The sequence below is a fragment of the Lactuca sativa genome, chromosome 7 (genome assembly GCF_002870075.4).
Source record: "Lactuca sativa cultivar Salinas chromosome 7, Lsat_Salinas_v11, whole genome shotgun sequence".
NCBI lineage: Eukaryota > Viridiplantae > Streptophyta > Magnoliopsida > Asterales > Asteraceae > Lactuca > Lactuca sativa.
The window spans coordinates 43,066,471-43,083,024 of record NC_056629.2 but is presented as its reverse complement, the minus strand read 5'-3'; the positions used below and the strand labels follow the sequence as shown (position 1 = coordinate 43,083,024).

The 16,554-nt window shown below is 39.0% G+C and overlaps 1 protein-coding gene across 1 annotated transcript; it reads right to left on the bottom strand.

Moving 5' to 3' along the window:
- Nucleotides 1-4,032: 4,032 nt before the first annotated feature.
- LOC111880633 (aspartyl protease AED3) lies at nucleotides 4,033-7,065 on the bottom strand. Its single transcript, XM_023877055.3, has 3 exons — nucleotides 6,563-7,065; nucleotides 5,073-5,547; nucleotides 4,033-4,590 (listed from the first exon to the last, which is right to left on the bottom strand). The coding sequence occupies exons 1-3, from the start codon at nucleotides 7,022-7,024 to the stop codon at nucleotides 4,244-4,246; spliced, it is 1,284 nt and encodes a 427-aa protein (XP_023732823.1). The 5' UTR covers nucleotides 7,025-7,065; the 3' UTR covers nucleotides 4,033-4,243.
- Nucleotides 7,066-16,554: the final 9,489 nt, after the last annotated feature.

Sequence of the window (16,554 nt, the reverse complement as noted above, 5' to 3'; positions counted from 1 at the left end):
CTTGTGTCATTTCAGCATTTCCCTTGAGGTATAACCCATTTTCCCCTTGATTCTATGCTTAAAACTTCATTTGGGTCCTTCTTGGTCAATTCCCCAAGTTTGCATGTTCATTATATGTTGTAATAAGGCGTTTGGCCTTTGGATCTATGTAAGATTGAGCTCCAGGAGCTCAGATCTGTTAGCTTTTTGGCCTCATAAGACTTGTTAGCCCTAGATCTACCATTTTGGAGACATTTTGAGCCTTATAATCCATATTGGCGAATATCCACACGTAAAGTTGGAAACTTTACGTGTGATTCGTGTCCTAGAAGTCCAGATCTATGAATGGCATGGTCTGGAACCGAGCAAATCGGTATATTTAGGGAGTGCATGGCGGCGACTCGGCGAGTCGCATAGGTGACTCGGCGAGTCTGGTCGCGAGTCACTGAATTGGTCCCTTCTTCATGTGTCGAGTTGAGCCTTGAGTCACAGGGGGTGACTCGGTGAGTTGGGAGCTGAACTCACCCACGTTAGGACTCGGCGAGTCAATGCCCTGACTCGGCGAGTCCAAGGCAATCTTCATAGCTCAAGAATAGACTCGGCGAGTTGTTCATACAACTCGGCGAGTCTTAGCATAGAGTGTTCATCGGATGAAGATGAACTCGATGAGTTGTTCATACAACTCGGCGAGTAGGATGAAGGTGTTGAATGGCAGTTAGAAGGTGAACTCGTCGAGTCATAGCCCGACTCGACGAGTAGAACAGGGACCCAGGACATTGGTTTGCTAGGGACTCGGCGAGTGGTGATCCACTCGGCGAGTCGGGTCAACTGAAAGTTGACTCCAGCTTTGGCTTAGAGTTATCCAGGGGTAAAATGGTCATTTTACCTAAAGGACAGTTAGCAGTGTTTGATTGAGTATGTCGTGGAAATTGCAGCCGGAGGACTACCGGAGCAGCAGCAGTCAGTTAGTTCCCGATCAGTTCAGCAGTTACTTCGAGGTGAGTTACCTTCCAGTAGCGGTGGGTCTAAGGCCACAATGCCGACCCACCAGTAGGAGTTGTATGATAGATGATTGTCTTTGTGATATCATCTAAGTTCGCTAGTACCTGACATGTTATATGCTAGCATGATATGCCGTATGTGATAGTAGTCGAGTTCGGTTGTTAGGACCGAAGGGTAGTCAGACACCCCAGATGCGTCTGACAGTATATGATTATATGTTTGCATGCTGGCTTGTTATGTTATACGTGATAGAGGTAGTATGAGGGGACCAGTCCCTGTGGTCGGTTGTTAGGACCGACGGGTAGTCAGCACCCCAGAATGGCTTGACACGGGTAGTCAGCACCCCAGAATGGCTTGACACGGGTAGGTCGGCACCCCAGAATGGCCGTACCGGGTAGTCAGGCACCCCAGAATAGCCTGGCAGTATTTATGTTATGTGTTTGTATGGTATGCGGTACGTTGGGGGAACTCACTAAGCTTTGTGCTTACGTTTACAGTTTTGTTTTCAGGTACCTCTGCATCGAAGGGGAAGGAGCCGGCGCGGTAGTGGCACGTCATACACACACTCTTCGGTTTCCGCATTCATGAGTTTTACTGGGATTGTACTCTGATATTTTGATGGGATGTACGGTTTGGCTTTGAGAACTCGGTTGCAATGTGTTATGTTGTGAACAAATAATGTTTCTTTTTATTTGGACAATGTTTTTATTTATTAATGATTTTCTAAAGTAATGTTTTAAAACGGAATTTTTGGTCTTAAAAATTGGGTCGTTACACGACATCTAAAAATAATAACCATGGAAAACAACATGCTCATCAAAATAATCTTGCATTAGACATTTGTCTTCGTTGCACATTTCATATTTCATCATCTAATTCTTGTTGCAACAAATTAGCAACGTTGATTGTGGTATCTAACATGAATTTTAAATTACCGAAAGGGGAAGATACTGACGATGAAAAATAATTTTTTTAAAGAAGAATGATTTGGTGTTGTTTAATTTGGTAGGATAGGTGTAGTAAATATAATGGTTTGAAATTGAAAAAAAATAGAATACTAGCCGTTACACTCCCCCCCCCCCCCCCCCCCTCTCTCTCTCTCCGACAATTCAGTGTCGTGGAAGCCAATTTACTCGGCATGTGACATGGTGGGGTGGTGCGCACTAAGCATGTCATGGTGCTTGCATCCTCCTCCCTCAAGCCTTAATGGTCTATATACTTAAATGTGCATATGATCTATCAAATTTACAACTCGACCATATCTATTGAAGGATATTGTCAATTTACTTGAGAAACATGACTTAGGGCTGTTTGACGGCCTCTTAATTGAAAACTTAAGAACGTGCCTGAAATTAAAAAAAAGTGTTTTCTTTATTTTGGTGGCATGACTTAGGGCTGTCTAGTGACATTTGATTTTATGCCTCTTAATTTTGAAGATGCCTCTTAATTTTTCAGATGTAAGAGCGTGCTTGAAATAAAAAAAAATGTGCTCTCTATTTTCCCCTACTACTTCAATCTTCTTTCCCTCTTCTTCACAAATGCCGATCCTTTTGCTCCCTCTCACTAAAACTCTGATTGCAACCCTCCGCCAGCACCACTGCCAGTGACACTATCTATGCCTCGCTCAAAGTCATCGATTATGATAAGGCTTTTTTCCACCAAAAACTATGTATTGTTTCCCTTTGTCTCTCGATCTGTTTTCTATGTTGCTTCCTCACTTATGAAAATTAATTATCATTTGAAATTGTTACTTCCTGGTTCTGCTTTCCATCAACTTTCACAAGTGATTTTATAGAATTAAGATCCATTTTTGAAGCTTGTTTTATCAAATCTGAATCACTTTTAAAACAAGGAGCTTTAACAAATGCTTTCCATTTAACTATCATCCGAATTAACAACTATATAACTCACACATAATCATAAATCATGGTTATTTTTAGAAGCTCATTTTTCGTATTTTGATGAATGAACTTTTCTTTAGAAATTTATGTCTTATTTTGTCCAATTTGCTGCATGATTTGACTACATGTTATTTTTTGGGTGAGTATTAAGATGATAGGCTGGCAAATTGGGTCAATTAGATTTTAATTTTATAACGAATATATTTTCATGGAATTTGCATGAATCAAAAGTGGGTCAATTAGATTTTAATTTTATAACGAATATACTTTCATTTCATGAGTTGTGTTAGAAGTTAGATTTGATTCAAATTAAAATTGTAGAATTTTATTTTGATTTTAGTTTGTTTTCTTGTATTCAAAAATATTTATGTTAGATTTAGATTTGTGTTTAATTTGGATTTTATGTGGTGTTTACATTTTTTTATAAGTATATATTCAAGAACTTGGTTAGGTTATTTAATAAAAAATAAACATTGAATTCAATAAAAATAATACAAAAGTGTAAAATCTTTATTTTTATCATTCAACACAAAAATTCAGAATTTCTAACCAAACAATATTTTAAAAATCCATATCCTTTACATTTATCATTTGATTCCAATTAAATCGAATGAATCCAAAATTTGTTTGTATTGATTTCATTAATGCATTTTTGGTTATTATGACCTAATCGACAATGTGTGAGGTTGGTATGGTTTAAATCATATATGCTTCATTTGTTTGGTATTGTTATTTGGTGATAAAGATAGACTTCCAATATATCAATCCCATAGTCCTACCACCCGATATTGTACATGTGAATTACGACTTATTGCTCTATGCCCCACCCTATGAGCTCGCATGTGAACCCCCTCGATTCCCTGTCCCCAAACAAATCTGGGAAGCCAACCGATGCACCTTTCAGCTTGTGATTATTCTTTCTATCTGCTGGAATGTTCTCAACATGTGCCATGACCCCACAAACACGACTAGCGTATATAGTTTCTTTCATTATAACATTCTTCATGGTATCTTTATACTCTATTTCACAACATTGATACTTATATATTTATATACCCTACATTATCTTAACCCTCGAGCTTTTATGAACATGAAACACTCGATATTTCAATGTAAACTTCTGATCAGTTTTTGCCTCATACAACATTCATATTCTGAAACTTATATTTTATAAACTTAATCCATTAGAAAAAGATTACACGATTAATAAAAAAACATACTCATGGTCCCATGCTTGATTCCGGCAAATCTTCTTTTAAAAGTAGTCACCTCCATAGGCATAGTGAATAATAGTAATAGTACAATTTAAGCTTAAATATTACATAACAAGACAAATTACAAGAAACCACAAGTCACGTGATTCACGAGCAGATCTCACGTGATATTCCCAGCCTGGAATTTGGTAAGTCGAACAAAACGCGGTGGTTCTGCTGCTGCATATTGGCGATGACATTGAGCGCCGGCGAGGAAGACATGGCGAGGCAGGTGGTGGAGCCGGAGGAGCTGTGGATGAGGAAGTTGTCTTGTGGCAGCGACATGTTGAGTCCGGGGAACATGAAGGTCATTGTCGGGACTTGTTTTCCGATTGGGACAGTGTAGCAAGTGTCGAAGCCGCCTAGTGTCGATACGACGGCTTTTCCCATCCGCCTTCTGAACTCATCTCTCACCGCCGTGTAGGCTCCGTCCACCAGCCTAGTGAACACCGTGCCTACACAAATAAAAGCAACCTTTATATTGACAGATGCTTTTATGAAATATATTATAATAGGGAATAATTAATAAGATTATATTTTGATTTCTTTGTCTCTTATAAAACTGTATTTTGATTTTTTTTTTCTTATTGGATTCATATAATTCAAATATCTTTCCAATACAACATTATACTTTTTAAGTTTTTCTTATTATTGTATTATACTTTTAAAAATCTACTTAATTAAAACTTACTATTATTGTAGCTTTATAAAGTACAATATTTTACTATAATTGTACACTCTCAAGTGCCTTGTATGAATTTTTTTATTAGTGTAGTTTAATAACAATAATTTATGAATGTTTAGATGTTTTCTCAATAAACTGACGATATAAGTTGCTTGAAAACTCACATATAATGTGACGATGATGTCATGATAACCATATCATGATGTCGATATTTATATGAAACAAAATTGTTTAAATATTCTCAAGAATTACCTGAATCGATGATGGTGCCACCACCGGTATTTGGGTTGAAAGCTAATGCACTTGGGGGGATGTTGACAACCTTCGAGCCAACTTTAATTCCGACCAAGTTCACATAGTAAAGCGATGTTCTTCTAGGGTTTACAAGCAACGGTGTGTATTTAATGTTAATGGGTTGTCCATTTTTACCTAATCTTAGTGTCCCCGAAAAATTTGAAGATTTGAAACTAGGCAGACAATATGAGAATGTGGATTGGTAAAGTGTCTTAGATTGGGATACAAATGACAATGGACCACGACCAAGGCCTAAAACACCTTGTGGTGGTAAAGAACTGCCGGTTGTTTTCTGAATGCAACTGAAAGGGTAGCCAACGACAGAGTCAGTGGCCAGGGTTAGGTTGTCTTGCGCCAAGTTAGCCTGGATGATAGAGTTTCCATATGTTATGTTTAAGAAACATGTTGTCCCGAGGCAACCCGTACTTTGTACCTACAAACAATAGCACTAAAGATATCAAGGGACACATTGATATGTATGAACAACTTTTTCTATATTTTATCATATTGCAATGAAACTACAAATTACAAAATTATGTATCTTCGCTCAATATCTAAGTTAGTGAATGTACATCTAAAACCAAGGTTAACGATATATGGTACAAATTACCCAATTACCAAATAAGAAAGCGGTATTTGTAAGTTCTTTGTTTTTTTAATGTAATAAATCTATCATTATGTTTTTCATAATAGAACTTGACTAAAAGTTTTTTTATTCATTATAATTTAATCAAGATTTGGAAAAGCAGGTGTAAAACGGAAGTCACGGGATAAGAGACAACGGTCCCTCCGTGGGCCCGTAAATGGACTCTCCATGGAATCCAACCAAAACCGACTCACGGATTTCCCTCGATCTCCTCATCCCGTCATACTTTTGTCAATTTCGAATGGTATAAAAGTGGAATAATTTACATTTATACTTTATATATATATATATATATATATATATATATATATATATATATATATATATATTTGATATGTATCTATTAAAAGTATATAACTTTAAAACTAATAATAGTAACATCTCAAATATATATTAAATTCTTAATAAACATAGTTTTTTGTACACCGGTTTAAATCAACAATACTTTGTAATGATTACTAAAATGAATGTGAATGTATAAAACAATGAAGTGTCATTAATAGATCGATACTTTTTTTTTCTTTTAAAAGTTATATTATGATAACACAAGCATGCGAAGCTTTAACATACGTAAAAATAGATCCACAGAGGCAATGCCATTTATATCTGAAAAATAGCAGTTCTGGCATCCCCTGTATATCAAGAAAAGGTATACCAAAAATATCCAAATGTGATAATCCATAAAGAATATCAAAAAGGCATGTCTCATAAAACTTATGGATTTATTGTTTGTGGCGTATGCAAATAGTGAATTTACATATTTATAAATTATATTTGTGGTATAGAATTTATTGAAACGTACTTGTTTGCATTGATCGGCACCGCAAGCAAGTGAAGAGTAGCTAATTGACTTGGTAGAGTCAAAGGTGGCGGACGAGCAACCGACACATCCGGCGCAAGGAACCAGAGCCATGTCAGTGCTGGTGTCCAAAGCCATAAGCAGGCTTTGAGCCGGTGTGCCGATATTGGCCTTGACAATGTAGGTCGGGCTCTGAATGATTTGTCTGCCCGACCCAACAGGCACAAAAGACCGGCCAGCAACCAGGCTCGTCAAGAAGCTGAGTCTGGTTTTGTCATCGGCCTGCATTTGAAGCACACTCTCCTCCCATGAGAGTGGTGTCTTTGGTCTAAATGGTGAGCATGGGCTCGACACATGGTAGACCCTAAGGGTTGACCCTTGGCTAGTTGAGTAACAATTTGGGCTTATCGAGTGAACTAGGGTCAAGGAGCAAAGTAAGAGAAGGGTGAAGTGTAAAGCCTCCATAATTGGTACCGAGGCTTGGAGTGAGTTTTGGGTGTGGATTTTGCAAGTTGGTGAGTGGGTATATATATTGGAGAAATTGCGCTTGCATGCCTTTATCTTTGAAGTATTTACACTTAGACTCCTTAGTTTTGCATATGCTCTTAGTCCTTGGTCACATGAGTCATGACAAGTTGAAATTTATTAAATCGGGATAAATTAGTTGGTTGATCTCTGTATCATTAAGTAAGATTATTCTTGTCAGTTTCTTATACGAGATATTTATGTAGGTATTTTACTATATTATTAGACTGCCTTTTGCCCTGTGGTTTTATGCTTTTACCAGTGATTTTAGTGAAGAATTGTCTAATTGCAATTGTCCAATAATACAGAGAATAATTTTCACAGAATATATAGGGGTTATAAGTTATAACTGATAAGCAATTAGAAATTGATACTCAAATGATACTGATATTCATTTTACTTGTAACTGTTAGGGATTTGGTCAATTCACACAAAATATAAGTCAAAACAAAATAGTGCAGAACAAACAAGAGCTACATGATTCACACGGTAACCATGTTACGTCAACAAATAAATTAGAAAAAGTTTTTATTGATTTCATAATAGGATTGCATCAAGTCATCAATCTCTATCTACAGCTAGCTTTTTTAATCCGACCCTAAAACTTTAAAGGTTTCAATCAACACACACAAAATATAAGATCGGAAAAAGAAAAAAAAAGTAAAGAACACACAAAAGTTATGTGGTTCATACGATTAGGGTAAACGTGCTACTCGCACGAACTTCGAAAAGTTTTATTGATTTCTATTAGCAACGACTGTCATATAAACCACGTTCTTATCGGCAATGGTTCTTCCATACTTGTTCATCAATCTGTCCATACCAAATTAAAGTCATTGCATCGTCCCTTACACCTTCCTAGTGTATTAATCACACTTGATATTATCAAAAACCTCATATTTGTTCGTAGTTATAAAACTGATAATCTTGTTTCTATTGAATTAGATCCGTGTGGTTTTTCTGTGAAGGATCTCAAAACTCGTCAGCTTTTGCTTAGGTGTGACAGCTCTGGTGACCTCTACCCAGTCATTCCCTCTACCCAAGTTGCTCTTCTTTCCGGTTGTACTTCCTTGTGGCATCAATGTAACACTCCGTTTAAAATAGAGTAATTAAATAATAAACCTGGAATCCCGAGATGACATTATTATTATTATTTTATATTATTGTAGCTAAAATCAAATAATAATTAACGGGTTGTTGGTTTCAGGGAGCCGAATGACAAGATTTAAATCTTCGGGGGGTTAAAGTGTAATTCCGGGATTTATTTTGTAAAGATTTTCAGAAGTCAGAGGGTGTTTAGTATCATTTGGACTTAATATGAAAGGATTTATGGAAGTATGGGCTAAAGAGTGATTTCTGGACCTAAGTTGCAAAGGTTTTTTTTAAAGGAGGGGTCATTGGTAACATTTGGATTTCATTTGAAAGAAAAAGGAGAAGAAGGGACTAAAAGTGTCATTATGGATCAATGTTTGAATGGGATGGGACTTATAAACCCCTCACCATGTAACCCTAACCCTAGCTTTAACTTCAGCCGCCACCTTTCTTTCTCCATTGTCCAGCCGCCACCAATCGACCCCCCTTGTTGTTCCGATCAACCAAGGTCACCGGCGGACCATTACTGCGAACGAAGCTAGCCTCACATGTCCTTATTGTCAGTGATAACAAAGACCGTCGGAGAACCACCGCCACTTGAATGTCGCTATTGCCGCTGCCGTGTTCCGGTGGAGACGCAACCTCCATTCCCCGCTGCAGCAGCCTTCTCCTTCTACTTCCACTCCGGCCCGCAGCCGTTAACTCGCATCTGCCCACTGCCGTTGTCGCCAATCGCGACTGTTTCTTTTGCAGAACATCCCCGGTCGTGGTTTCTGTCAAGAAAGGTGGTCGTGGACGTTGCTGTCATTATCCCGGTTATAGACCGAGAACCTTCCTCTTCTCCACCCCTTTCTGTTGATGCGCCATTATCGTTGCCGCTCCATGTGGTTATGAAGTGTTGCTGCCACCGATAGTCGTTGCTGCTGCCCACCACTCCGAGTCGCCGCTGCCGTATGCCACCAGGTGGGTGGCTGGGTTTATTTTGCAAACAGAAAGCATGTGTGTGTGGTCGTTTGTTGGCCGGGAATTGAGAAGATAACCACCATGGCCGCTAGCCATGGTGGCTTCCGCCTTCTACCACCACCAGCCACCATGAGAGGTGGTTGTATGTGTGAAATGGTGTTATGTGCATGTATATTTCAGTTGAAATGGTGTTTGGGTGGTTCTTAGCTAGATTTCACGAGAAAAGTCACCACCACCACCGTGAGGTGGTGGCTGCCACCTCCAACCACCACCTGTCGCCACAAGGGTGGTTGGGTGTGTGTACGTGAGTTCATTTGGATATTGCGTTGTAAGATTGTATTTTGACCGGAATAATTAAGGAAATCCGTCACCACCACTGTGAGGCGGTTGCCGTCGTCGTGAGCCGCATTGACCACCACTACCCGAGGTGGTAGTGGGTGGTGCCCAACTTAATTAATAATTAATTAACCTAAAAACTTAATAAATGGACTAACGGGCATGCGATTGGGTTGGAAACCCTAATTAGGGTTCAAAAAACCCTAATTTTGGATTTGTTGACTTGGACTTATCGGGACCCGTGTTTTGGGCCATTGGAACTGAATTATGAATTACACCTGATCACACCATATGATTTACCTAGTAGAATGATGGAATTAATGGATTAAGTCCTTAATCAGTTAAGTAAGAACGCTTAACCCTAATCGTCATTTTATGTGAAAACCCTAATTTTGCTTGGGCCTTGAGTTGGGCCTTTCTATTGGGCTTTGGTGATTGGGCTATTAATGGATCATCCAAGAAAAAGTATATGGACTAGAATATTTGGATGGGCTTTAGGGTAAGGCCCATGTGATGGATTTGGGCCCAATTTGGAAAATTTGGCCATATGTTGGGCTTTGGTCCATTGGTTGACTTTTGTGCCTTCGGGGTGTGAGTTTGGGCCTTGGGCTTGAATTAGGCTAGGTTGGGGTAAATTATTCTTTTTACCCCAAGCATGGACTTGTGATTATCTATTGGAACCCAATTATTAATTGGGTGTTGTTTTGATGTTGACAGTTCGGGAATCTGTCATCCAACAACTAGGGTTTTGTGCCTTCAGGAAACAGTGTGAGGTGAGTTCTCCTCACTATACTCAAGGGTTAAGGCATCAAGGCCGACCATTTGGATTTTTATTCTGGTTATCTTATGGTTGTGTACCGTTATGATCTGTTAGACTGATATCATGGTAAATAGGATGATGTTATGCTTAGTGATCCGCTAGATCTGCTTGATTGTATGTAGATTGTTATGTGATTGCATGTTATATGTGCACATTTTTTATTGGTAGTTGAGGGTATTCCATCCTGAGGATGATTGGACCCTAGTATGTTGTCTCTATATACTGTTATATGATTAATTGATATAGGTGCACATGTTTGATTGGTAGTGAGAGTATTCCATCCCGAGGATAATTGGACTCATAGTATGTGGGTATTCCAACCCGATGGTTGTCGGACGAGAGTATTCCATCCCAGGGATGATTGGACTCGTAATATGTGGGCATTCGAACCTAATGGTTGTGGGCCGAAGGTATTCCATCCCGAGGATGATTGACCCATATCATGTTGGCATTCCAACTCGATGGTTGAGGGCCTGGGGTATTCCAACCCGATGGTTGAGGGCCTGGGGTATTCCAACCTGATGGTTGATTGGACCCATAATATGTTGGCATTGTAACCCAATGGTTGATTGGACCCATAGTATGTTGTTTGTTGTTATATGCGTATTGTTGTGTATGGGTATTTTGGGGGTAACTCACTAAGCCTTCGAGCTTACATTTATCGATTATTGTTTCAGGTACTTCAGATGACCGCGGGAAGGAGAAGGCATGACCGTACACTTCCTCACATGTTATGACTTGTTTTCTGGGATACTCTGATTTGAACTATTTTGGAAACATTTGTAATGATTAACGGCTTTTGAATATCTTAAAAAGTTTTAAATTTTTGTGAAATTTTATGGATGTTACAAGTTGGTATCAGAGCCTTGGTTTGAGAGAATTGGAGGAACACTCGTGTGAATCCAGTCTCAAACCAAGGAAACGATTTTCAAAATGATTTTTAAATGGTTTTCAAAATACTAAAGGAGGATGCAGAGTGTACGATTAGCCGAAGCCAGTAAGTAGACCCCAAAATACCATACAGTTATTTGATATTGTAATATGTTAGAACAACATGCTAGTGATAGGCCAAAGATCTTCAGGAATTGCATGATAGAATTGTCTGATTATATGATGCCTTAGTTCTTATAAGGATCTCTTGTTGAGATGATCTGTGACTCTTTCGCCCGTGAACTGGCTATGGAGTGGATATGCTAAGTCACATACTGCATGGTTTAAAAGATCTTAGGCTGAGAGGTTTGGTCCTACTACGTAGCTCTCGTCTGAGTCCAACCATTGTGGGATTGAATCTTTTAGCCTCAGATTGTTTAAATGGTGAGGTATGTGATTGTATTCATGCGATAGTCATCTGGCACCAACGAAGGGTCGTGTGGCAAGCTTGCTATGGATGAGTCGTATGGGGTCAGCCGACCAGTAGCATTATTGGACGAGGCAGTGATGGTTTCCCTGGTTTGGGCGCGGTTCATAGTGGGTCAGCATGATGAAGGATTAGCCACTCTTGAGAGAGTAAGGGCATGGCGAAGATGCGCACGAGATGTTGGGAGTATGAGATCATGGATTTCATGGGAGGTCTGTCAGATCTTATTGCATTTTATTGTCAGTCGAATCCTCTGCATAAATGCTGCTTGCTTTGTGCATTGTGGAACTCATGAGTGATGTGAGTTTGCCATTAAGTGAATATGTCAAGTCACATGTGAAAAAGGTTGGATAATCTCATAGTGACAGATTTGAACCTGCTTCGCAGCTCTTGTCTGAGTCCAACCGTTGTAGGGTTGAGTCTGTTACTCGAAGGATTATCCAAGCTTTGTTGCATGTGATTGTATTCATGGAATGGCTAATTGATATTGTGAGGAGTTCTTCAGCAGCTGATGGCAGAGAGGGTGTGGGTGAGTCCTAGGATAGCCTAGGGAGTATTAGTGTGGTGGTTCCACCAAGGAGCAGGTTTCAGAAGTATTTTGTGACTAGGACTTAGAGGACCTTAGATAATTCCGGAGGAAAGTATGGATAGGTGTGGAAGGTAGTACTGGTCCCGTACTACTGAAAGCACAGGATCCATACTTGAATCAAGGAAGATCTCGGGGATTCTAAGGGATGGTCAGGGAAGGTAGCATGGTTGGATACCATGGTTCACGACACTGGTTCTGTTCTTGTCAATCTTTTGGTTGTAGTTGCTCAGACATGAGGATGGTCCTGGTATTTGGTGTGAGCCCAGTGGTGTTATCGATTTTGGTTGTCTGGTGCAGACCTAGTGAGTTTTGGTTTGAGGCTTCGGGGGTTTTGCTCAAGGCCAGGATGCGATTCGCGGGACTCAAGAAGGGAGTGATGATTATGATCATCTTTAGTTTGCTGTTGGAAGTAGAATGGTTGATTGGTGGATTAGAATGTCGTTTTCTAGGGCAAGGATTGTGCCCTTTCAGTTTTTCGAGTTTGAGGGAGTGAGCAAGCTTGTGACCCCAGGGCCAGGTTGTATTCCAGCTTGGTGTCAGTTGGTCGCAGGGGTTGGCGACAATATTTCAGCACTGGTGAGCGCAGGTGGGTCAATGTGGCATGAGTATCTTGTGAGGCGTATGCGATCACAATACCTACCCATAGGAGATAAGGTCCGGTTTGCTTTGGATCTCTTGTATCGGGCGACAAGGATTGATTGTGCGATCTATTGCGCTTTCGAGATTAGAGACTATGTCTTGGGAATAGTTTGTAGCCCGGTTTAGGGCAGAGGTTGTTTCAGCTACTGCAATTCAGTTGTGGACGATTGAGCTGGTGAATGAGTCAGGGTGCGAGACCATGAATGATATGATTTCTAGAGCATGAGAGCGGGAGACTTGTTTGGAGCACATTGGGAAGAGGAGTATTATGTGGGAGGTCTGCGGACAGGTTCCTACAGGGTGGTTATTCAACATTGTCAGGATTTAGTGGTATAATTCAAGTATTAGGGACTGTCGGTTTCACTGGGATTCAGGAAGTGTTCATCTGGTTTGTAGAAGTGTGTGATCGTTTGGGATTGGATAGTAATGGAGCACTAGTTGGATAGAGTTGGTTGTCATCAGATCGATCGTTGGAAAGTGAGAAGGATTGGAAATTATCCAATTATCATGTATTGTGAAACTTAGTTGAATCAAAGTGGGGGAGAATCGTCCTGGGATTCAGAAGCAGGAGCGGTTTTGAAACTGGGATAAGTTTAGAATTTCCGTCAAGATGGTGGGCATGGTATCAGCCAATAAATTCCACCAGCTTAATATCCCAGTGTTCAACTATCTGACCACGAGAATGGTCTTCTTCTTGTTGCTACAGTCACAACTTTCAAACACCATCTCTATCTCTTAGATCCAATTCACGACTTCCACCGGAGTTAGCCTTCTAGAAAAAGACTTGGTGGATTGGATGCCATGAAATCCTTGTACTTGCATCCCCTTCCATCATTTCCTTAATAGGTTTGGTTTCTTCTAACCATACGTGGCTCAACTTGACTGACAGTTCGACTATAGTTCCCTTCCCCTTGCTGTTCTATGTACAACTCAGGTTGCTCAATAGGTGTCGTAGGCTTTCTTCCATTTTCACGGATTAGTTGCCTCCTATTTTCCCTCTGTTTAACCATCATAGCCCAAATCATTTCTTGGACTCCTTCCATCGTGAGTTGCTCTTGCGTAGACATTGCTCTTGGTGAATACTCGACTACATGAGGCTCAGGCAGCGGATTACCATTTCCTAATCCGCTTCAAGTTCTCATCGTGTTGATATATACACCTAAGCAGACGTTCGAGACAAGAATACTAAGATAATGAAGGTTTTATTTGAAGTATAATCCTCCTTATTCCTCCGAAATACTACATGTCGGTTCTAAAACCGTACTTTAAACATTCAGAATCCTGAACACATAAAATTACCAAATCCAGGTTGGCTAAAGACCATAGATTCGCTCATATAATAGCATCTGAGGCAGGTATCTAAAGCATATAAAGGTATCATATAGCTATAGCATGCTATATCATAAATCATTTAGCACATAAAAGCAATTTAGGCATCATTCCTAAAATAAGCTAGTGCATGTGTCATTTCAGACATACTACATAATATATAGCAGTCACTCATCTCACAATCATTGCTTAGAATTTTAAGTTTAAGTCTATAAATCCTCAAATACTACTAGCTCACTTAAACTAATGCTCTGATACAAACTCTAACATCCCCAATTTCACAGTCGTAAAGGACCCATTTATTTATGTTGATTAAAAATCAGAGTGCTCTTTTTAAAGAATTATAATGTGGAATTTGTTCCCAAAAACATGATAATAATATTATCAAAGCATTTTCGAAGAAATGTACTTTATTTATATTAAAAACATTGGGATGTCATCGTCAATACAGTATATAAGCATAAACAAAGGATTACAGGCCTTACAATAGTACATTAACCTATTGGCCTACCATCCATTGTCCTCTTATTAGAATCATCTCAACACACACATGTGCTTTCATACCGCTACCTATGATACAAGGAAACTGAGTAGGTCAAACTTGGGAAAGTCTGGTGAACACATAGGGTTTCAACTCACAGTAATTAAATTCTTTAATTATATTCTTTTCATCAAACAATTCAACCCGATTACCCATTCCTATTATCCTCAAATTAGGACCCTGAATACTAGTTTCAAGGGACCTACCAAAGGATCATTGTAAGCATTAGGGTAGACAAAACTGCTTAGGGGATTCCTTAGCAAATGCATGTCACTAAGGCATCCATGGGCGAATGGAGGACATTTTTCGTGAATGTATAGTTAAAAAAACAGCTACAGGCTACGAGTCTGCCAGTGTTCTGCTGAACTATTCAGAATAGTCCGTGGTCATTATCTATACTTCTTTAGATGACTAAATCATCTATAAAGTCAAGGTCTCTTATCTTATCATCATCTCATCTCATCTATTTCATCACTATGATCCCTTTTCTACCCAATAACATGTGTGTGTGTATCTATATATATATATATATATATATATATATATATATATATATACATACATACATACATACACACATGATTAAATCCAATAAAATCATGTTATAATATTTCATCTAGCACAGATATCAAAAAACACAGATAATAAGCACATTTAGCATATAATCATCTAGATACTTTATATCTTTGTGTAAGTCGACGTTACTATACACTCATTTGTGTCACACCCCAAAACCAAGAATGGCGGAAACGTTCCGGGGTGGAGGACGTCATGTACAATATCATAACAGTGTAAAGTAGTAAACAAGCAACAACATCATCCATTGCATTAAAAGTAAAGTTTTAATACATGTGTGTTCTTTCATTGTAATAAGACACTAAAATATACAATCAAAATAAAAGACGAGTCTTGTCTGTGCTCCGTCTTCTCAAAACCTGGTCATCATACTTGTCTACTGGTGACCAGAAAATACAAGTTATTTTGAAAGCGAGTATCAACCTACAGCTGGTGAATTCATAAGTATTTAAGTGGCATTGTCTTGTTTTGGAAAGCTGTTATGAATGCCTTGTAAATCTTTAAATGAAGCAATTGATATAAGTATGAAAACCCTAGAAAAATCCCTTATTTCCTACTAGTATGAAATGTAGTCTTCTACCAAGACCCGAATGTTTTTGTAAGTAAAAATGATAGTTTTTCCTTTCTTTTGACTAATACTAACAGTACTTAGTCTAACTCATCGTTTATGTGAATGTGTCACAAAATAAAGTAATAGGAAAATGTACTAATGTAATTGTTATCCTTTTGTATTAGGATTAACACGACATCGCGATTTGCGAAATGTATAACCTTTGAACATCCGTAGATTGTTCAATTGTCCTCTGTAGCTACAGCAGGTGGGAGGAAGGGTTAGTCCCGTAAATGTATTCCTAATATATAAGTATTAACCGTAGGCATCCGTAGATGTTCATCAACCTCTGTAGCGAACAGTAGGCCCAAGGAATGGTTAGTCCCGTAAAAGTATTCTAATATAAGTAATAACCGTAGGCATCCTTAGATGTTAATCGACCACTAGTGCTAACAGTTGGGATTCGAAATTGTTAGTCCCGTCTAGATATCCCGTTGAATTGGGATAGGCAGGACAATTTACACAGAAGGTACTAATAAATCATCCTCGTGAATCGAGATACAAGTATTCATGTAAGTGTATACAGGTAAATGCATCTACGTAAAGGTACTCATGTAATGTATTCATGTAAGCGTATTCATCTAAGCGTATTCATGTAACATGTAATGTATAGTATAG